A 22500-nucleotide genomic window follows, 5' to 3' on the forward strand; every position below is an offset into this window, starting at 1 on the left:
GCAACATACTTCAGCCTAATGAGGACAGCAATAGGCAATTAGACTCAATTAGTACTGGATTACAGTCTGGTCCAAGCAGTAGTGGTTCAAGGAGCAATAGATTCCAATTAGATTCAACCTCTAGTGGATTCCAAGCTGAACATAGCAGTAGTAAACTCCCATCTATTTCAGACACCAGCAGGTTACAATCTGGTTTGGAAAGTGCAAGACTCCAGGCGGGTGCAGGCAGTAGCACATTAAAGATTGGTTCAAACAGGAGTAATTTTCAGTTAGCTTCAAACAGTGGATTCAGAAGTGGTTCAGATAGCACTAGAACTCAGCCTTTTTCAGGTAGCAGCAACCTGCAAGATGGTTCAAGTAACTCTAGAGCCCAGCCTATTTCAGGCAGCAGATTCCAATCTAGGGGTCAATTACAGGCTGGTGTAGGCAACACCAGATTTCGTTCAGATATAAATATCAATGGATTTCAAGCAGGCTCAGGCAGTAGATTATTAGCTGATTCAGGAAGCAAAAGAGTACTGAATAATCAAGTCAAACAGCAGATTGGCTCAAGTGGTAGTAGACTGCAATCTGGTTCTGCAGGTATCAGTGGATTGCAAGCAAACCCAGGCAGCAGTAACCTCCAGTCTGTTTCAAGTGGTACGGGAGTCCAAACCAGCCCAAGTAGGAGTAGGTTAGAGGCTGGATCAAGCAGTAGTAGGATACAGGCTGGTTCAAGTAGCAGTAAGTTACAGGCAGGTTTAGGAAGCAGTAGGTTACAGGTGAATTCAGGCAGTAGTAGATTACAGGCTGAGTTAGGAAGCACCAGATTCCGCTCTAGTTCAGATAGCAGTAGCTTAAAGGCTGGTTTAGGAAGTAGTAGATTAGAGACTGGGCTAAGCAGCAGTAGAATACAGACTGGTTCAGGTGGCAGTAGGCTACAGGCTAGTTTAGGAAGCAGTAGGTTACAGTCTGGCTCAGGAAGCAACAGGTTACAGGCTGGGTTGGGAAGCAGTAGGTTACAGACTGGTTCAGGCAACAAGTTACAGGCTAGTTTAGGAGGCAGTAGGTTACAGACTAATTCAGGCAGTAGTAGGCTAGGGACTGATTTGGCAACCAGTAGTCTCCGCTCTAGTTCAGGTGGCACAAGAGTCCAAACTGAAACAGGTATTAGTAGATTCCAGTTGAATTTGGATAGCAATAAATTCCAAACAGAAGCAAGAAATGGATTCAAGTCCGATTCAAGAAGTGCTTTCCAATCAGATTCGAGAAAAAACGGATTCCAATCTAACGCAGGAAGCAGTGGATTTCCACCTGGTACAAGAAGTGGCATTAGGAGCAGAGGTTTTCAGTCTGCTTCGCGGAGCACCAGTCTTCAGTCTAGCGCAGGAAACAATCAGTTCGGGACTGGTGCCCTAAATGGATTCCAGACTGGATCTTCAGGTTTAAACAGGGGGGTTGCTGAGCCTCTAAACCTTCCAGCCGAAGCTTCGAAATTGCTGGGAAAGATCTCAACCTCCTTCGCCTGTCGAGATCGTCCCTACGGCTACTATGCTGATCAAGAGAACTCATGTCGGATCTACCACGTCTGTTATCCTGCACTCTTTGCAAATGGTGCAACTGAGACTTCCCAATACAGGTAAAGCAATTTCGTAATGCCAATGCCCATTCAAATAAACAATGAATGATCCTTTATAACGCATTTCCACCACATACATGATTTGACTTAGCTTATGTATTGATTTTCCAGCTTCCTGTGTAGTGAGGGATCGGTGTTCGACCAGAAGACTCTTGCATGTGTAGCAGAGACAGATGCTATTCCCTGCCAAGAATCTGCCAGTTACTTCTTCACCAATGAACAGTTTGGCCTTCCCACAGATAGAAGAGTCTGAAACAGAAAATTTTAGAAGCACCTGATCCTTAGGAAGCATTGTTGTTGATTTAATTTGTTCTTATATGAAAGCCATTGAATAAAATTAAGATGTTTCTCCTTTATTTTTAACCTATTTTTGAACATAGATAAGAGAGAAGAAAAAGCAATTTGATTAATGGTCATTTCTATATATCTTATATTTTCCTGCAATAATATTCTTCTTAATTTTCTGTGGGCTTATATATTCGAATTATCTTCATTTCATCAAAGGAATTATATACCCATTATAGATTATCTAAAATACATGGGTTAGCCAAAGGATTTAGACATATATGAAAATATGACTGTTAACCCTCTATTTCTCCATTTTATTCTGAAGTGAAATGTACAACTAAATATGATTTAGTATAATAAGACACATACATACATACACACACACTGAATATATACATATAGATATGTATATAAATATATAAACATATACATATGTATACAAATATATATATATATATATGCATATATATATATATATATATATATATATATATATATATATATATATATATATAAATTTATAGATATGCATATACAACACACACACACAGCCTCACACACACACGCACACACACATATACATACACATACACACACACACACACACACACATATATACACACACACAGGCACACACACACACAGACTCATACATATCATTATAATGATATCAAAGATATTAATAGTAATAATATCATCATTATCGTCAGCATGATCAGCAATATCATTTAATATCCATTTCAGCATATTAACAGGGGTGATAATGATTATGATAATATCATTAACGATAACAATTATGATGACAGTAAGAACGACTGTAACAATAATAATAATCATTATGATCATCATCACCATTAACGCTAATGAAAAACAATAATGAAAAATAATTATTTCATAAGGGAACATGAATCATTACAGACGTTTCAATCTGAAAATCATCAGGAATTCATAACAAGCTGCAGTGCACGTACAGCATATATTACAAAGTTGTTGATTGTAGAATCACTTGACATTCGCTTGTTTCAACTATGCACTATTATCTCAATATTCCATAGTCGATGCTCTTTCGTCTCGATGTTTGGAAATTTTACCTTTGTCTTCTGTTTGCAAGTTATTCCTTTTTTATTGATGGACAGCTACAAATTCAAAATATGTAAACGCAAAACACCGCAAGCTCTCAAGGAGTTCATGAATCAGTAATAAAATGTAATAATTCATGCCGTATTGCAACAGATAATTGTATATAAAAAAGTTGCGGTCATGTAAGTATATAATCGCATATGTATTTATACTATAGTATATGTATAAAATCCTATATATATTGCACTACTACTATTTAATTTCCAACACGCCATAATTCTTACACTGCTAAAACATGGACCCTTTATATAGTACGAATAAGAACGACTCCTTGAGATCGAAACATATCCGAAGCCATAGTCATTGGCGAACAAAACTCTCAGCTCACATTTTCGAGGAGCGATACACGTGACATAACAAAGACGACACTCACGCCCATTTCGACGATTTTTGCAAGTAAGGATTACTATTTTTATAACTGATTATGAATAGTCGTTCTGTTGGATTGACTTGTTGGTATTCCGTTATGTTTGGAGCCTTTATATGGACTATTCGAACGAAAAAAAGGCCGACCGTAAACAACCCGTGTGCAGTAACGCTTAGTGTGGTAAAATAATTTGTGATAAATTCGTACCTGGATGTACATGTACTCCTTGGATATTTTTGGTAATTATAAAACCAACACGTCTATCTTTTTCTGGTAAGAGTACGAAATTTTATTAATATACAATAATTAATACTTAATATGACCTGCACTACATACATTCGTGAAAGTTATTGTCGTGGAGACTACTACTAGTGGATGTCGTAAAGTTTACTTAATATAGTGCCGTTCTTGGTTGCAGTGTAATTTAAGGTTCAAATATAGCATGGATAGGGAAAAACGATCCAAAGACCTCGTTATTTCGATATGAAACAGTACTGTAGCCTTTCTAGGAAGGCAATGGATGATGGGGATGCATTATTAACTAAAAGGTCGCTTAAATAACGCCAATTTGACATTTATTGTATCGCTTATGTATCAAACCTTCTTACATATTTGATGACATACATTTGTACTTGCTACAAAATTTTACACAATTCGTAATATTCTGTAGCTTTATTCGAACTTTTGCAGTATTTAAGTTATAATGAGGTAAATTTTCCGAATAATGCTGTTACTAAATACCACAAAAGTGGTATCAATGGATTCCTCTCAACCTCTACTATTCATATACAGTGGATATAATGCGCGATTCCACCCCTGGACCCCACAATCTGGGTACCCCTTTTTTAAGGTACTTCGTGCTACCCCGTTATACTTCGGGCATATTTCGTACTCAAAATCTTAACCCAATTACCTACCTAACTTCTAGTTTTGAAGTTAGTCCTAGCCAAAGGGGAGCTTGCCCCCCCCCCCCCTGGAACACCCTATTCAGGGCACTTCGTTCAACATACTTTGTACAAAATACCTCGATAACCACCATCCTCGGCCTGAAATTTAAACATGCTTGTGTTCACGTGTTCACGGATACTGAAGAGCTGTGGACTGGAAACTCTCAATGAATTACCTGCATACGCTGCTATGTTCTCTCAATAGATGGCACAATATTCCCCATTGTTTACAGTATAATTATAGTGCCCCCTATTGAATGGTCGCATCATTATCGGTCCTAGTTTCCTATCCTGAGGAATATATGAGACGAAGTCTCAGTTGGCGTAGTGTGAGGGTTATTTGTGGCCGCGGCATCATCTACAAAACATATCACGTATCATAAGTATCACGAAGTCCCCTGAATAGGTGTCCATTCGGAAAATTTACCTATTATGGTGACATTTGCAAGTTTACAGTGCCCTAATTCCAACGAGTGCTGAAAAGACTTAAGGTGTGACAAATTTGGTTAGCTAATTTTGCCAAAATGCACAAGCATTTTCTGTCCGCTAATGGCTTACGCACCAAGCCCGTCGTTGCTTTGTTAAAGATGCGAAGCTCTGAGCCGCGAGTGATTACTTGACTTTTCACACTGTTAGGTTAGGTGAATTAAGCCTTATAATAACTATCGGAGACTGTAGTAGAATAAAATTTTAAAAAATGCCAATTCAATTTTGAAAATTCTTATGCGGTTATGTAACATGTACCTATCCATTAGTCATTGCCATTAAATCGTAAAACGTGCAAAACCGTAATGTATTTGTAAATTATGTATTAAGTTTTTGAACGAAGATGGCGGTTAGGCAGTTTATGATGAAAGAAAATATGGCATCATTTTGTGACCAAAAGTTGCCTTGGCCCGTATCAATTCATTATTCATTTCTTTACTATTTTTTGTTATTTATTTATTTGATTTTATTTTACTTTTTTTTTTTAATTGGTAAATTTCTAGAATAGGTCCGCGTCGTAAAGCCAATGGAAATTGGTATCAATGGATTCCTTTTGATGTCTACTAACAAAATACAGCAACCAGTAAATAAGTACGATACGATCATCCGGATATACGTGCAATGGGGGCGATGTTTACTTCGGACAGCCACCGTCTGAATTGTCATGACGTCACGCATTCACGCATATCATCATCGGTCTACGAACACATGTGCTTAATTCATACTGAATCAAAATTTATTTAATGTAAGATAAATGGACCCCCCTCCCCCCCAAAAAAAAAAGCTCAGTGCTCTAAAAAAGAGGGGGGGGGGCAAGCTCCCACTTGGCTGGGGCTAAACCTAAAAACTAAGGTAAGGTTAGGTTGGTCGTTGGGTTTTCGGGATTTTGTAAACAAAAAAATAACAAGCATTAAAAAATTCCTTCTAAAATCGCTTCGTGCCATGCAACCACAATCGCTGAGCACGCGATTTTACAGATGACCGAGATATATCAGTCATACTTGTTTGTAGACATCAATACAATACTAATTTTCGATAGATTGTTTACCGATTTTACCCTGAAATTTCCCTGGGATATTGCATAACCTCCCCACCTATCGGGTTTGGTATCGTCGTTATTGTTGGGTTCCGGTGAATATAACCACTATAAATGCACGCTAGACGTCACAAGGAATCTGTCGGTACCAATTTCGATGGATTTCATGTCGTGCACCTGTTCTAAAAAATTACCCGCTGCCTCTGCTTTTATTTCCCTCCCTCTGCCTGTGCTCTTGTTTTGTTTCCTCCCCCCCTCCCCTCCCTCTGCCTGTGTTCTTGTTTTGTTTCCTCCCCCCCTCCCCTCCCTCTGCCTGTGTTCTTGTTTTGTTTCCTCCCCCCCTCCCCTCCCTCTGCCTGTGTTCTTGTTTTGTTTCCTCCCCCCCTCCCCTCCCTCTGCCTGTGTTCTTGTTTTGTTTCCTCCCCCCCTCCCCTCCCTCTGCCTGTGTTCTTGTTTTGTTTCCTCCCCCCCTCCCCTCCCTCTGCCTGTGTTCTTGTTTTGTTTCCTCCCCCCCTCCCCTCCCTCTGCCTGTGTTCTTGTTTTGTTTCCTCCCCCCCCTCCCCTCCCTCTGCCTGTGTTCTTGTTTCGTTTCCTCCCCCCTCCCCTCCCTCTGCCTGTGTTTTTGTTTTGTTTCCTCCCCCCCCCCCTTCCTTCCCTCTGCCTGTGTTCTTGTTTTGTTTCCTCCCCCCCTCCCCTCCCTCTGCCTGTGTTCTTGTTTTGTTTCCTCCCCCCCTCCCCTCCCTCTGCCTGTGTTCTTGTTTTGTTTCTTCCCCCCTCCCCTCCCTCTGCCTGTGTTCTTGTTTTGTTTCCTCCCCCCCTCCCCTCCCTCTGCCTGTGTTCTTGTTTTGTTTCCTCCCCCCCTCCCCTCCCTCTGCCTGTGTTCTTGGTTTAGTTCATAGTAGACATAAAAAGCTGTAGGAAAAAAATGTATGCAGAAGTCGATGCGTCAGTTTGAAAACATCTTGAATAAGAGCTGCATTCTTGCATTCTTTCCAATACCTATAAACATTAACATAATTATTTGCTCTTGCAATTATTTCAAAACTGTTTTTATCAAAATAGATGACATTGAAGTATTTGTTTCAGTGACTGTAAGAAAGTATGAAAATGTCTTCAAAAACATGAAGTAGAACATGACCATTTGATTTAATAGGAAACCTGGTTCTTTTCAGAAAGTATCAACATAAGACTGGCATTTCAAGAAAGCATAGATCCAAGTGATTTTGCCATAGAGCTTCTTATACTGAGATCAGTACTGACAAGTAAGTGATTAAGTATTTGATTTATTTTGGTCTAAAATTTATCTGCCATTAAATAATGATAATATAATACACTGATAAAGGTTTCCTCTCCAGCAGGAGGTGGATTTGTACCTGCAGCTGTCACATTACCTCGTGTTTTCTTTCCAAGCTCAAAGATATAATGGCTCCTGTAAGTGCAAGTGCCCAGGTCAAAATTGCTGGTTCGCTGGCCAAAGCCGGTCTCAGTGGCATCAGGAAAGCCACTCAGAAAAGGCGCAATACTTCAAACCCGCTCCTAAAGAAAACCTTCGAGACGGGAGTCCGGAATCTGGTGGAACATGGGATAGAGAAAGTCTTCAGAGCTGGAGGAGTCCACCGGTTGGCAGAAAAGGGGTTTTCGAAGATCAGAAGAGAAGAACTTAGGAAAGTGGCTGAAGACGTGAAGAGGCTGGCAACGGCAGGTTTGCTGAAGGTGTTCACTCGAGAGCTCCCTGCATGCGACTCCGAAGAGAATGAACATGAAGTGGGCGGAGGACAAGTATATAATTCCACACGAGAGTCAGAGGTTGACTTTCAGAGCTTTTTAGAATAGGGTTACAATGAGTAACTTAATATTTTTAATGGATTTTTAACAATAAATTTTTATGGCATATTGACGTACTTAGTTCCTTAATCTCCTGGGGGGGAAATGTGTGGTCCACATATTTAATTTTCACAGTGGATGGCTACTTGACTTTGTAGTTGGCTTTTGCATAATTCGTTTTCTTTATTTGGTTTGATATATTAAAGGATGATAAATAGCTCGGTTATAATTCATCTGTAAATTGTACAAGATCTACAAAATGTTTGAAGCAATATAAACTAAAATTGGTCAAAGGCATATGTCATCAGCAAACAAAGTTGAATGTTGATTGTCAAACCAATTTAGAAATAAAAGAAGCTTGAAAAAATAAACCATTGAAGCAGGGATTAGCTTGATTAGAAACCACGGGAAAAATGCTTAACTTGTAAAGGAACCAGATCAGATGGCTAAACACTGTCACTCAGTTCTCTCTCAAAAAACACACACACTGTTTCTGCTATGTGAAGTACTTTGCATTCTATCCTTCATAATCAAACCTACCTAACCGCTAAAAGTTATTATTCCAATTAACAAAAACAAGACGTGACATTGAATACCAAAGACCCTTATTGTTTAACTTAACAATTTACCTAATGGATGGGATTTTTTTTAATATACCTTCGGCCCTATACACACAAGCGAGCATCGTTCGGAAAACTATATTCGAAATGAAACTGATGCTGCTTTTCTCGCGGTTTGGTATGAAGGTGAGAAGAGGGAAGAGAGATGGCGAGGAGAGGGAAGAGGGAAGAGAGATGGCGAGGAGAGGGAAGAGGGAAGAGAGATGGCGAGGAGAGGGAAAGGAAAAGGGAAAAGAGATGGCGAGGAGAGGGAAGAGGGAAGAGAGATGGCGAGGAGAGGGAAGAGGGAAAGGAAAAGGGAAAAGAGATGGCGAGGAGAGGGAGAGGGAGAGGGAAAAGAGATGGCGAGGAGGGGGAGAGGGAGAGGGAAAAGAGAAGGCGAGGAGAGGGAGAGGGAAAAGAGATGGCGAGGAGAGGGAGAGGGAGAGGGAAAAGAGATGGCGAGGAGAGGGAGAGGGAGAGGGAAAAGAGATGGCGAGGAGAGGGAGAAGGAGAGGGAAAAGAGATGGCGAGGAGAGGGAAAAGGGAAGAGGGAAGAGAGATGGCGAGGAGAGGGAAAAGGGAAGAGGGAAGAGAGATGGCGAGGAGAGGGAAAAGGGAAGAGGGAAGAGAGATGGCGAGGAGAGGGAAAAGGGAAGAGGGAAGAGAGATGGCGAGGAGAGGGAGAGGGATGAGAGATGGCGAGGAGAGGGAGAGAGGGAAAGAGGGAAGAGAAGGAGAAGGAGAGGAGAAGGGAAAAGAGATGGCGAGGAGAGGGAAGAGGGAAGAGGAAAGGAGAGGGAGAGGGAAAAGAGAGGGGGAGGAGAGGGAGAGGGAAAAGAGATGGCGAGGAGAGGGAGAGGGAGAGGGAAAAGAGATGGCGAGGAGAGGGAGAGGGAGAGGGAAAAGAGATGGCGAGGAGAGGGAGAGGGAAAAGAGATGGCGAGGAGAGGGAGAGGGAAAAGAGATGGCGAGGAGAGGGAAAAGAGATGGCGAGGAGAGGGAGAGGGAAAAGAGATGGCGAGGAGAGGGAGAAAGAGAGGGAAAAGAGATGGCGAGGAGAGGGAGAGGGAGAGGGAAAGAGATGGCGAGGAGAGGGAGAGGGAAAAGAAAAGGCGATGGCGAGGGAAGAGGGAAAAGAGAGGAGAGAGGGAAAAAAAGAGATGGCGAGGGGAGAGGGGAAAAAAAGAGATGGGCGAGGAGGGGGGGAGAGGGAAAAGAGATGACGAGGAGAGGGAGAGGTAGAGGGAAAGAGATGGCGAGGAGGGGAGAGGGAGAGGGAAAAGAGATGGCGAGGAGAGGGAGAGGGAAAAGAGATGGCGAGGCGAGGGAGAGGGAGAGGGAAAAGAGATGGCGAGGAGAGGGAGAGGGAAAAGAGATGGCGAGGAGAGGGAGAGGGAAAAGAGAAGGCGAGGAGAGGGAGAGGGAGAGGGAAAAGAGATGGCGAGGAGAGGGAGAGGGAGAGGGAAAAGAGAAGGCGAGGAGAGGGAGAGGGAAAAGAGAAGGCGAGGAGAGGGAGAGGGAAAAGAGATGGCGAGGAGAGGGAGAGGGAAAAGAGATGGCGAGGAGAGGGAGAGGGAGAGGGAAAAGAGATGGCGAGGGAGAGGGAAAAGAGATGGCGAGGAGAGGGAGAGGGAGAAAGGGAAAAAATGGCGAAAAGGGAGGGGAGGAGGGAAAAGAGGCGAGGGGAGGAAGAGGGAAAAGAGAAGGCGAGGAGAGGGAGAGGGAAAAGAGATAGCGAGGAGAGGGAGAAAAAAAGAGATGGCGAGGAGGGGGGTGAGAGGGAGAGGGATGAGGGGGGAAAAGAGAAGGCGAGGGAGAGGGAGGGAAAAAAGAGGGAGAGAGGAAGAGGGAAAAGAGAAGGCGAGGAGAGGGAAAGGGAAAAGAGATGTCGAGGAGAGGGAGAAGGAGAGGGAAAAGAGAAGGCGAGGAGAGGGAAAGGGAAAAGAGAAGGCGAGGAGAGGGAGAAGGAGAGGGAAAAGAGATGGCGAGGAGAGGGAGAGGGAGAGGGAAAAGAGATGGCGAGGAGAGGGAGAGGGAGAGGGAAAAGAGAAGGCGAGGAGAGGGAGAGGGAGAGGGAAAAGAGAAGGCGAGGAGAGGGAGAGGGAGAGGGAAAAGAGATGGCGAGGAGAGGGAGAGGGAGAGGGAAAAGAGAAGGCGAGGAGAGGGAAAAGAGATGGCGAGGAGAGGGAGAGGGAGAGGGAAAAGAGAGGGCGAGGAGCGGGAGAGGGAAAAGAGAAAAGAGATAGAGATATGTAGAGAAATAGAAAGAGAATATAGAAAGGTAAAATGTTAAACATGGCCCAAGAAATAACTAAAGAATAAAAGTATATAAAATCTTACTCGAGATCTCAGTATGAATGGTATATATATATATATATATATATATATATATATATATATATATATATATATATATATATTCTGTAATTTTAAGGTTTATATACATTACGCAGGACGTCAAAAAATTGTTCACCGAGAAATATAAATGGCAATATCTTTCGCCGTTATCGACCCCCACCACACACACACACAAAACAAAACATACAGAATAAACATACACATATATAAACAAAACACGAACGCATGCACACAAACACACACACTGTCTCTCTCACTCTCGCCCTCACCCATTTCCTCTTCATTGCTGACCTTATAGACTCAGTTGGTGTCCAATGTAATGTCAGCAGTATATTTAATATATTTTATTGGTCTATCTAATCTACTTCGCCGGGCCGCCTCGTGCATATAGCCCGGGCGAAGGAAAGCCTTCGCAAATCTCTCTGAACTGAACTGAATCTACTTCACAAGCAGAGAGTTACGCCCCCATCTTTATTATCTCCTTCTAATACTTTTTAATTTTAAGTAACCAGCTACCATTTTTTATCTTCTTTCTTCTCTTTCGAGAATCCCCATTCATTCACTTTCTCTCTGTGTTGTATTTTATTGCAATCATTACTCCAACAACTGTATTCTAAATCCCATACGCGCCGAGTACATACTATGAACATGCCGCGATTCGTATTCTAGAAGCGGGTGTTCGTGGCAAAGTCGTGGAAAGTACTGGAACAATTGTGGAAACTCCGTGACACGGGGTTCTTATCATAATAATTACGCGAGCGAAAAAATGCATATTCTTACTGTATCTTTTTTGTTGCCAGTACCTCATATGAGCATACCACGTCTGGAAAGTAATATTCATAATGGATATATTAGGCATCATTGTCCTAAACTTAGATTGCAAATCATTTTAGGGAAACATGGAGTTAAATAAATGATAACAGTAGTCAGGAACGTAGAGTTAAAGTATATGATTATATGAAATATATATATATTAAATCTATATGCATGATATATTAAAAATACACATATATGTATAGTATATACACAAAATAAGTCAGGTACCAGCTCTAAGCTTTGACTGGACCTCAAGTGGACAATAGGCTGATTGAGAATGTAATAAAGAGTAATATAAAGCATTTCTTTATTATACATTAATGATTAACGAAGGTGTGAATATAAAAAAATATGCATTGTAATTCCACCATAAATAATCTTCACTGAAAAAAATCCCTGGACCAAACTAAGGTACTCAGTAAATTTATATATATAAATATATATATATATAATCATTAGCACGTCCAATCTATGAATTAGTATATTTCATTATAATTTCTGATACTGATTTAAATTTAACAATTAGTATTTGGTGAAGCGATAGTGAATATTTCAAGTGTATATTACAGCGGTGTAATTGTACTAATAGTTATTGAAATATCCCCCATGTTAAACAGGTACTAGTAAGTGAAGTGGAAATGAATATTTCCAAGTGCTTAAAGATGACACTCTGCCTAACGCACTGGATCGTAGACAAGCCGATGACAAAACGCTAATATGTTGCCTCGAATTCACTTCAAGAAATATTGAAAAGGTATGAATGATTGGATGATTTCAGAGCACACACACACACACACACACACACACACACACACATATATATATATATATATATATATATATATATATATATATATATATATATATATATACATACATATATACATAATCAAGCATTTCTTTTGATATATCAAAATGTCAGTTACAGATCTTGCATTACGAATTGCATAATTCTCAATCATACACTTGCAACACACAACCCAAGACATTTCAGTCACGAATACCTTTTTACAAACAAGATATTGACAAGTGGAACCTTCCGGGGACATACGAAAAGTTCTTTTCTTGGGATGGAGGTAATATCTTTGCTTGTAAGCTTGTTTTTTTCCCCTAAACTGTTGGAATTGATATGAAATAAAATTGTTTTGTTTTTATGAGTACCCCCTAGAATGTGTATTTTTTTATGTAATCTTTTTTTTTAAATGCACCATGTGAATATATATTTCTGTATCTTTTTATTTTTTATCATGTCATAGTATTTATATTCATATACCAAATATTACCAAATATATGGTTGATATAAATTTCTATCAATAATGAAAAAGAGAATATTTATTCTCCATGCACCAGAAATTTATGACCGATTCACAACGTGTTTAAATAACCAAGACAGTTACCAAAGTATGATTACCTTCCGGATATTCTCCAAAATTCAGAGTTAAACCACAAATCTTGGAGCTAATACATCTACCATTTCACTGTTACTCCTTGATATCTCATAGAAATCTTACCTGCCTACTCTTTTGCGAAACCACTAAATAACCCACTCCTCAGTCATATCTCGTTTAGTTCTCATTCGTCATGACAATTATTATATAGAATTTCCTATTCATTAATTAATTTTACAGCTATAGCGATATGCTTATCACCTTCATATGTGTTACTTGCACGTAATATTTTAGCACCAGTGATATGTGATAGGAGGGTGTCTGCAAGAACTAAAGGGAAAATTTATAAGACTAGTTCGTCCTGCCACGTTGTACAGACAAAGAGGCAGGAAGCGGAGATGGAAATGAACTAACAATGTCAGGATTTTCCCTGGGTGTCACAAGGGTTGGTAAAATCCAAAATAAATATATTAGAGGGACAACATATATGTGGCAATTTGGGGAAAAGGCACAGGAAGCAAGGTTGAGGTGGTTTGGGCATGTGAGAAGGAGGGATGAGGATTATGTGGGGAGGAGGATGCTGGATATGGAAGTACCCGGAAGGAGGAAGAGAGGGAGACCAAAGAGAAGGTACATGGATGCTATAAAGGAAGACATTGAAGCAATAGGTGTGACTGAAGAATGCGCAGAAGACCGAGCGCGTTAGAAAAAGATGAGCTGCTGTGGCGACCCCTAAATGGGAGCAGCCGAAGAATTCTTTTAGCCGTATTTAAGTCCCTAACGCGCCGAGTACATGACATTAACATGCCCCGATTGGTATTCTAAAAGCGAGCGTTCGTGGCAAAGTCCTGGAACAATCGTGGAAACTCCGTGATACGGAGGTAGGCTTATCATGATGGTTACACGGGCGAATTTTTACTGTACTCTTTCTTACCAATATTTCATATGAGCATACTACGTTTGGAAAGTAATATCTATATTGCATATATTAGGCATCATTGTCCTAAACTTGGATTACAAACCTTTAGGAAAACAGATTCTCTGCTGATTTTGAATTTGTTTACCTTTTGGCGGACTTTTCAAAGGAGAGTGAAGTTAAATGAATGGTAACAGTAATCAGGAACGTAAAGTTAAAGTATATAATTATATGAAATATGTATACATTAAATCTATATGTATGGTATATTAAAGATATGCATATATGTACAGTATATACACATAAAATAAGGAAGATCTATCCATAAACTCACGATCCCTCTCATCCCGTTTGTTTTGATGGAGCGTAGACTGAATTACCAACGGAGCGCTCGTGAAATGGTTGTCAATTCTTTAACTAGGAACAAGTGCAACGACTGATTCATACCAAAATTGAATCATCTTTTGTTGGTACTACTTATGATTGTAGTTTCTCTCATGAATTTGTCGTTTGGACAGTGCCGAAACAGGTTGACTTTGGAAAGGTTGGTAAACCTGAAGCAGTTGACACAGACGTGCCACGCTTTTGCCTCCGTGATATGACATGACATGGCCACGACACGCAAAAAACGTCCTAGAATACGGCTGTATGTCAGCCTCATTTCATTTGTATTTAATATGAAAGGAAAAGTAATGGATAGTGTGGGCATCATCCACAACTTTGGGGGTCGCCACAGTTTATCATCTGTCTGTATCATCTTTCTCTATCCTCTTCAGTCAGTGCTGAGGTGGTGGAAGATGTCATCTTCTCTGCGTATATTAAGAAAGTTTGGCTTGTCATTGTACAGATAATCGATTTGATGTAGGGGTCAGAGAAACACAGTTACTGCGCACTAACTGTACTTGGGGAGAAGCCTCTACAGTGGTTATTTACATTACAATTTGTAGCTTTGCCATAAGATGGCGCATATAAATGAAAACGTCTTTCTATGAGTAGCTAAATTAAGCATGGAGTATTCTTTTGAGGTATAAACTGTAGGAATAATATAAGCATCCTTATACCTAGCATAATCTTTAATCATTCAAACACCCCCTCCTAATTAAAGAATGGTTATGACATCTGGGAATCTATCCCCTGATAAACTTAAAACTTTTAACTTCTTTGAGACAGGTCTGGTGAATATATCAGCTGGAATTTCTTTGGTAAGTACATTGGATAAATTCACTTTACCCACCTTCACTTCTTTATTGAAATGGTAACGGATGTCAGTATACTTTGATCTTTGGTAACTTATTTATTTATATATTTTTTATTTTTTTTTCAAGATTAATTGCACCTCGGCTGTCAACTCCTAAATCTACTGCCTTAACCTTAATTCCTAATAGGTCAGACATAATTTGTTTTAAGAACTTTGCCACCTGGATAGCAGAATAGCCATACACATAATGAAAGTGAAACTGTCTGTTGCTCTTCCACGATATTAATGTTCCACACTTATGTAGTTAAAAACAATATCCTATTATACTTTTCCCATTTTCAGATGATTCCCAGTCTGAATCACAAAATCCCATTAGTTTCATTTGTTCATCTGACTTATTAAATCTTAGACCATATTCTAAAGTGCCTTTCAAGTCATTAAGAACATGTTTATCAGCGTTTTAAAGGGCGTTTGTAGGTTTTGGCTTGTATTGTAAAAGTTTGGTAACTACATAGCATATGTCTGGTTTAGTACCTGTCATATTATATATGACTCCAACTGTCTCTACAAAAAGTAGCATTAGCCGATCCATCTGATATATCATGTTTCAGATAAAAACAAAGATCAGTTTGTGATTGTTCAAATGCTTTTGAAATGAAAAACTTATGTATCAGATTATTCCACATTCTTCCACTTTGTTTCAGACCATAAATTACTTACAATACAAAACATTTTCTCTGTAAACTTCAGGTTGTTCCACATATGTTTCATGATAAATATTTGCAGTCAAATAAATTGTCTTAACGTCAATTTGATGTATTAACAAGGTCCTTTGTATAGCTACATCCAGGGAAGTGCGGAGTATAGACATTCTTGCTGTTGGTACAAAAGTCTCTTCTGAGTCAATATCCTTTACCTACGAATATCCTCTGGCAACATATCTTGCTTTGGATTTTTCTTTCATGTTTGGTCCAGATTATACTTGATAAACACATCTTCCATCTACTTCTGTACGATTATTGGGTAGTGTAGTGAGTTCATAGGTATTCTCCAGTAGTGAAGCAACATGGCTTTCTTCCACTGATGTCCATTTGGAGATGCTATAGCTTCTTGGTAGGTGACTGGTACTGGGTTGTGTGACATGTATGAAGCTTCTGTGTGTCATACTGGAGATACAGTCATCCAGATAATCTGTGATGTAGTCATCTAACCTCGAGGGTTCTGTCTTTCTCTGGCTAGATATCGTCTTTCCATATCTGCGTCAATTGGTATCTCTTCTTGGTCTTCATCTACATCAACTGGTAAGGATAACCCAGATTTGCAAAGCAGATACTATGCCAAGCTTGTATGCACTGAGGCTAGCCTGCCTGTGTCAGTGTGTGCTGCCTCGTGAGAGAATGTGCCAACGAGTGTTGGCTCGATCTGCCGACCACGGGGATGTGAAGTCGACACACTGTCCACTGAGCTACCAGGCAGCTCATCAACTGGTGTCTCATATTGGGCCACTTAGAGTGTTTTTTGCTGGAGCCTCGTCTCCACCAAAATGTAGTCGTCACTCAAAATTTGCTCGGCACTTGGGAATTATGTCTAACAAGATGAGGCATCTACAAATTTGACTGATCTGAGTATTTGGAAAGTATATCAAGTAGGCTGGACTTTGATCATTATAGTCCATAAATACTCTCTCCTAACTCCTTGGATCTCTTTTTTCCTCTCACGTTCACATGAAAGACATCTTGTTCCAGATATTTATTTTGCTTGTATTTGATTGTTTTCCAATGAGCATTTCTACTGGGGTCTTCTGAGTCCTGAGGTTATAGAACCTATTCCTGATGTAACAAACAGTCTTCACAGTAGAACTTTATATATCTTTAAGTAATTTTGATTCAATCAGTAGACTGTGAGCCATGTCAAATATTGACATGTGTGATCTCTCAACTGTGCCATTTTGATGTAAATAGGGTGTTTAATCTTATACTCTGTTAGGAGTGTTCTGAGATCACTGCTCGTAAACTCTGTTCTGTGGTCACATCTTAGGCATTTGATATTTCCATATGGTGCTGTTTCTAGAAGATATCTTTTCATAGCTATCATTGTATTACTCTTGCTTTTAATCAGGTAAATTCTAAGATCTCCTGAGTAGTCATCATTAAAGGAGATGCTGTGCCTGTAACCTTCTCTTGCTGGTGGGTCAGTAGGACCAACTAATTACAGTGGATTAAATCTAATGGCTGTTTGGCTTTTTTGCCAGGCTCTCTACTCCTATAGTGTGTCATCTTACTAAGTGCACATGTGGTACAGTAGAATTTATCTTGCCTTATTATATGCATTCTGTCAACACATCAGCCACATTGCAATGCCCTCGGATTTTATGCCAATCCTCTGGGGTGTATTTAGCTCCCCCTACATGGACTTTGTTAAATCTATCCATCTGAAAACCAGTGTATGGCTTACCTCTGCATAGATAGAACAGTTTATTTTTTTCCACAATTGGTAGTTAGAATACTGTCATCAGATGAGAAAGTATTAGTGTGTCCTTCCTTAATAACTTTCCAAGTTGACATGATATCTTGTTTAAATCCTGGTATGAATAGTGCATCTTTTAATAGAATACTTTGTGAGTTTCCGTTTCAATCCTGCATGAAGTAATTTACATCACCGACTCCATGTACTGTTCCTTGTTGTCTTCGGCCACCTGCCAGCTCTATGTAATGGTTTTGTGGACCAAAACTCATGAAATCTCAGAAACTTCTAAGTTTCTAAGCTAGCTACATTATGTTTTCCAATGTCACACATACAGTGCCTGAGGTTTATGGAAGTATGCGTTTTGTTAGAAGAAACTTCGAACTGCATAGTACCCAAAATGAATGTAATTGAGATTATACCGTTATATTTACTTTAGACAGTTTCATCTTGCACATAGAGTTGCCGACAAACAGTGTTCAGATTTTGTGGCAACCTTCTGGTCGAAGTTAAGACTGATAAATAAATTTGAGTGATTTCGATTATTCCTCTCTTTGCCATTATTATATCTTATCACGGTAGAGCTGTATCCATTGGAGGGCAGTCTCATTGGCTATCTTCAGGTCTTGATCAGAGCAATGAGGACCCTCTGTGCATTCTAGAAGTAAGCGATCCATTGTCTGGATGGGTTCTCCACATTGACATTCGGGGCTGGTGGTCATTCCCCATTTGTAAAGGTTGTCTTTACTTTTCCCCACTTTTGACCTTGCCCTGTTTAGGCTTACCCAGTCTCTTCTGCTCAGGTTTGATCCCAGTGGCAAGGTTTCATCTAGGTCTGGCAGGGCCTCATTATGTAGATGGCATTCGGCTGCCTGACAGCATTCAAGCCTATGTTCTGCTGCCTGGCTTTTCTCTAGACCTTCAATAGTTAGGAAACTATTGCGGGACTTTAATCTTCTCACTTCTTGATGGACATGGAGTGAGTGTCGTGGGTCATTCATCTGCATATGAAGTTCTATCATTGTGATAGTTTCTCGTCAGATATTTGGTGGTGGGATGCCTGATAGCCTGTACAATGCTGGCAATGGTGTAGGCCTCATGGTGCCTGTGATTATCTGACATGCTCTATTCAGCTCTGGATCGACTCTGTGTGCGTGGCATGATCTTGGCCATACTGGGGCACAGTACTCAGCAGTGGAGTAGCAGAGTGCCAGTGCTGCCTGCATTAGGGTTTTTGGGTCTGTTCCCCAGCTGGTGTTGGCTAGTTTGTTGAGGAAATTATTCCTTGGCGAAAGTTTCCCTTTCAATTTGTTGATATGTTCTTTGAAAGAGAGTGTTCGGTCTAGAGTGACACCTAGATAAACTGGGTTTGGTTGGTGTTCCAGTTCTGTGTCGTCCCAGGTTATTTGAAGCTTTCTATTTGCTTCTCTGTTATTGAGGTGGAAAGCACATACCTGGGTTTTGTATATGTACCTACGGATGTTTGGGTACTCTGGCTGGTCATTGGCATAGATGTTGAATAAGATCAGGGCCAGGACGGAGCCCTGTGGGACCTCTTTTTCTGGGTGTGTCACCTGCTCTTCCTTCCTTCCATTTCCACATAAAATCGACGATTGATAAGGAGTGATTCAACAATACAGACCAGGGTGGTATTCCGTAATATTTGGGCAACCTTAAGAAGGAGAGCCCTATGGTTCACTGTATCGTATGCAGCTGTGAGGTCGACGAACACAGCTCCAGTGGTGTATTTTCTTTCATACCCATCCTCAATGTATTGAGCGAGATTTAGCACTTGACTGCAACAAGATCTGCCTGGTCTAAATCCGGCTTGGTCTGTTGAAAGGTGTTCTTCAACTGTGTCTTGTATGCATGTCATTTTCATGCGTTCGTATAGTTTATGTAGAACGTAGAGCAGGGAAATTGGCCTATAGCTTTTTGGCGATGTTGGGTCTTTCCCTGGTTTAAGTAAAGCTACAACTCCGGCTCTCCTCCAGATTCTTGGAGTCTTATAGGATGTGGCACAGTTGTTGTACAGAGAAAGTAACCATGTTTTGGCTTTTTCTCCAAAGTGCTTTACCAGTTTTAAGATGTGACATGGCCAGATTCAAGTCTCCTAATGAGAAAGGCTCGAGGTGTTCATTGCTGTCATACATGACTTGGCTCATGTCCTGTTTCATTTTCCTAACATGTTCCCTGATTTTGTTTACTGGTTTCCCTTTTAAGAGGAGTTGGTGAGCCACTTGGTTGGGGGTAACAGCAGCAATTCTGGGCTGGGCACTTTTTTCTGAGTTGAGCTTTTTAATGGTGTCCCAGGCTTTTTTGCTGTGTTGAGTCATATCGATATTAGTTAGGACTTCTTTCCAGTGTTCCCTTTGGTCATTGCTTATTGAAACCAATAGGCTTTCTCCGAGCTCCAGGGTGTTCTCAGCAAAAGGGTCTTCATTAAAGGCCTGGATGTACTCCTGGTACCTCAGTAAGACCAGGGATATAATTCTTCCTGCTTCCTCTGGGGATGTTCGCCCTTGCGACCTTCTGGACTAGAAGCTGGAAAGTCCTGTATTGGTCAGGTGAGGGAGAAACTGTGGAAATTATTGTTTCAAGGTCTGATGTGAAACTTTCCCAATTTGCCTTCCGAAAATTGAACCTTGGCTTAAGATTTGTGGTTTGTGGCCTGATGACTGGGCGTATGGTGATCAGTGTTGGCCTGTGTTGTGTCCTTGGTATAGGGTTCCCAATTGATTTTTCATTGTTTTGGTAGTGGCGGGATGTGATGAATGACAGGTCCGGGTTGTATCCCCTTCTCCATCGTGCACTCTGGAAGGTTGTTGGGTCCTTTGCATCATAGATGATGGATAGATTACTCGATGCAGCCTATGTCTCTACTTCTTCTCCATCACTGTTTGCATTGTTATAACTCCACAAGGTGCTGTGGCTGTTGAAGTCACCCTCTATGAGGTTTGTCTCATTCCTGAGATTTATATTTTGTGGCCATCAGAAAGGGGTTGCTGGTGGTTTGTACATGCTGGTTATCTTAAGTTGTACTGTACTCACTTGCAGGATCTCAATTCCTCCTTCAGAGAGATCTGCACTGCTTTTGATGGCTGATTTGTCTCGTGCATATATTGCACTGCCATGAATAGGACTTGAGTGGTGGATGATAAGGTGCATGCCAGATATTCTTGGCGGCACAGAGTCCTTATGAGTTTCTTGGAGGCATATGACATCGGTTTCTAGACTGGACAGAATCTCAGCCTAAGTTGTTGACATTCCTTCATCATTTAAGCTGAGGACTCTGAATTTGGTAGATGACATGTCGAGGGGCCGAGGGTTGATCCTTTTGCCACCCCTTGAAACAGTTCAGCGCGTTATGTAGCAATCAGTCTCTGAAGATTAACAGGGGCACCACTTGAAGGTTTCTCTTTGCCATGAGGATTAGCAACCATTGTTAAACAGTGAATAAGGTAAATAACATCTCGTTTGTATTTGCTTAATGGGTGATAATCATACACTTCTAGGACATGCAATTTATTATCTAGCGTTTCCTATAAACATGTTGCATAAACCACTTGTACTATTTCCTAGGAGAACTTCTTGTTCATGGTCGTCGTCGTGCGCTTCACACCTAGATGGCGTTCAAAGGACCTTTTCTTCAGGGCGGCCAAATTGTTCATTTACATATAAGTAATTATTAGACTCCTGGCATGGGATAGCTTCTGATGGGTCTGTGCAGGTTAGCTGCTTCTGGTCGAAAACAGAGCCCTCACCACACATAAAGCTGTTGATAAAAGATGTGTAAATTTTTGTCATTACGATTTAGATATCTCTTTTTTTTTTTTTTTTTTTTTCTTCGATTTTTTGCATTTATGCAGTACATGTGAAATTCTCTGTGGAAAAATTGTGTGATAACATACCTGTATTGGTAAGATTCAACTGCACCATTGGAGAAAAGTGCAGGGTAGCAGATATGGAAGATATTGCAGGTGTTGTCCTGGTCAGCATAATAACCATATGGACGGTCAGAACAGGAGAAGGATGTTGAAATGTCTCCTAATAAAGCAGTGGCTCCGGCTGGGAGGTTCAGGGGCTCGAAGAAGCCATCCACGTACTGTAGGCTATCATAAGCACCACTGGCAGCGTCGAAGGCAATGCCTCTGAATGTAGCACTTCCTTGACTGCCACCAGCTCCGAATCCACTGCCAGCACCTCCTTGACTGCCACCAGCTCCGAATCCACTGCCAGCACCTCCTTGACTGCCACCAGCTCCGAATCTACTGCCAGCACCTCCTTGGCTACCACCAGCTCCGAATCTACTGCCAGCACCTCCTTGGCTACCACCAGCTCCGAATCCACTGCCAGAACTTCCTTGGCTGCCACCAGCTCCGAATCTACTGCCAGCACCTCCTTGGCCACCACCAGCTCCGAATCTACTGCCAGCACTTCCTTGGCTACCGCCAGCGCCTCCTTGACTGCCACCAGCTCCGAATCTACTGCCAGCACTTCCTTGGCTGCCACCAGCTCCGAATCTACTGCCAGCACCTCCTTGGCTACCACCAGCTCCGAATCTACTGCCAGCACTTCCTTGACTGCCACCAGTTCCGAATCCACTGCCAGTACTTCCTTGGCTGCCACCAGCTCCGAATCTACTGCCAGCACCTCCTTGGCTACCGCTAGCACCTCCTTGACTGCCACCAGCTCCGAATCCACTGCCAGCACCTCCTTGACTGCCACCAGCTCCGAATCTACTTCCGGCACTTCCTTGGCTGCCACCAGCTCCGAATCCACTGCCAGCACCTCCTTGACTGCCACCAGCTCCGAATCTACTGCCAGCACTTCCTTGGCTGCCACCAGCTCCGAATCTACTGCCAGCACCTCCTTGGCTACCGCCAGCACCTCCTTGACTGCCACCAGCTCCGAATCCACTGCCAGCACCTCCTTGGCTGCCACCAGCTCCGAATCCACTGCCAGCACCTCCTTGGCTGCCACCAGCTCCGAATCTACTGCCAGCACCTCCTTGGCTACCGCCAGCACCTCCTTGACTGCCACCAGCTCCGAA

At 41.4% G+C, this 22500-nt stretch overlaps 3 protein-coding genes across 10 annotated transcripts in view; 2 read left to right on the top strand and 1 right to left on the bottom strand.

Moving 5' to 3' along the window:
- LOC122249389 (uncharacterized) overlaps window positions 1-7305 on the top strand; it is a 9572-nt gene extending 2267 nt beyond the window's left edge. The window contains exons 2-5 of the mRNA XM_043010194.2: window positions 1-1618; window positions 1730-1865; window positions 7036-7144; window positions 7241-7305. The exon at window positions 1-1618 is cut by the window's left edge and continues 2115 nt beyond it. Of these exons, the coding sequence (XP_042866128.2) occupies window positions 1-1618; window positions 1730-1865; window positions 7036-7144; window positions 7241-7305 (1928 nt within the window). The remainder of the gene's footprint in view (window positions 1619-1729; window positions 1866-7035; window positions 7145-7240) is intronic.
- Window positions 3304-7779, top strand: LOC122249379 (uncharacterized). Of its 8 annotated transcripts, none has more exons than XM_086532839.1 (3): window positions 3304-3442; window positions 7059-7144; window positions 7225-7779. In XM_086532839.1, the coding sequence occupies exon 3, from the start codon at window positions 7305-7307 to the stop codon at window positions 7713-7715; it is 411 nt and encodes a 136-aa protein (XP_086388965.1). In that variant the 5' UTR covers window positions 3304-3442; window positions 7059-7144; window positions 7225-7304; the 3' UTR covers window positions 7716-7779. The 8 variants fall into 8 exon arrangements, with proteins under 8 accessions (XP_086388965.1, XP_086388967.1, XP_086388968.1 ...); XM_086532841.1 differs by having other exon boundaries at window positions 7238-7779; XM_086532842.1 differs by having other exon boundaries at window positions 7241-7779.
- Window positions 7780-21376: 13597 nt separating this feature from the next.
- Window positions 21377-22500, bottom strand: part of LOC122249388 (uncharacterized) — a 3759-nt gene continuing 2635 nt past the window's right edge. Inside the window, exon 3 of the mRNA XM_086533024.1 lies at window positions 21377-22500. This exon is cut by the window's right edge and continues 1078 nt beyond it. Coding sequence (XP_086389150.1) covers window positions 21525-22500 — 976 coding nt within the window. The 3' untranslated portion in view covers window positions 21377-21524.

This window comes from Penaeus japonicus, unplaced genomic scaffold (assembly GCF_977035675.1).
Source record: "Penaeus japonicus unplaced genomic scaffold, GWHDUDI00000001_assembly GWHDUDI00000038, whole genome shotgun sequence".
In the NCBI taxonomy this organism is placed as follows: domain Eukaryota; kingdom Metazoa; phylum Arthropoda; class Malacostraca; order Decapoda; family Penaeidae; genus Penaeus; species Penaeus japonicus.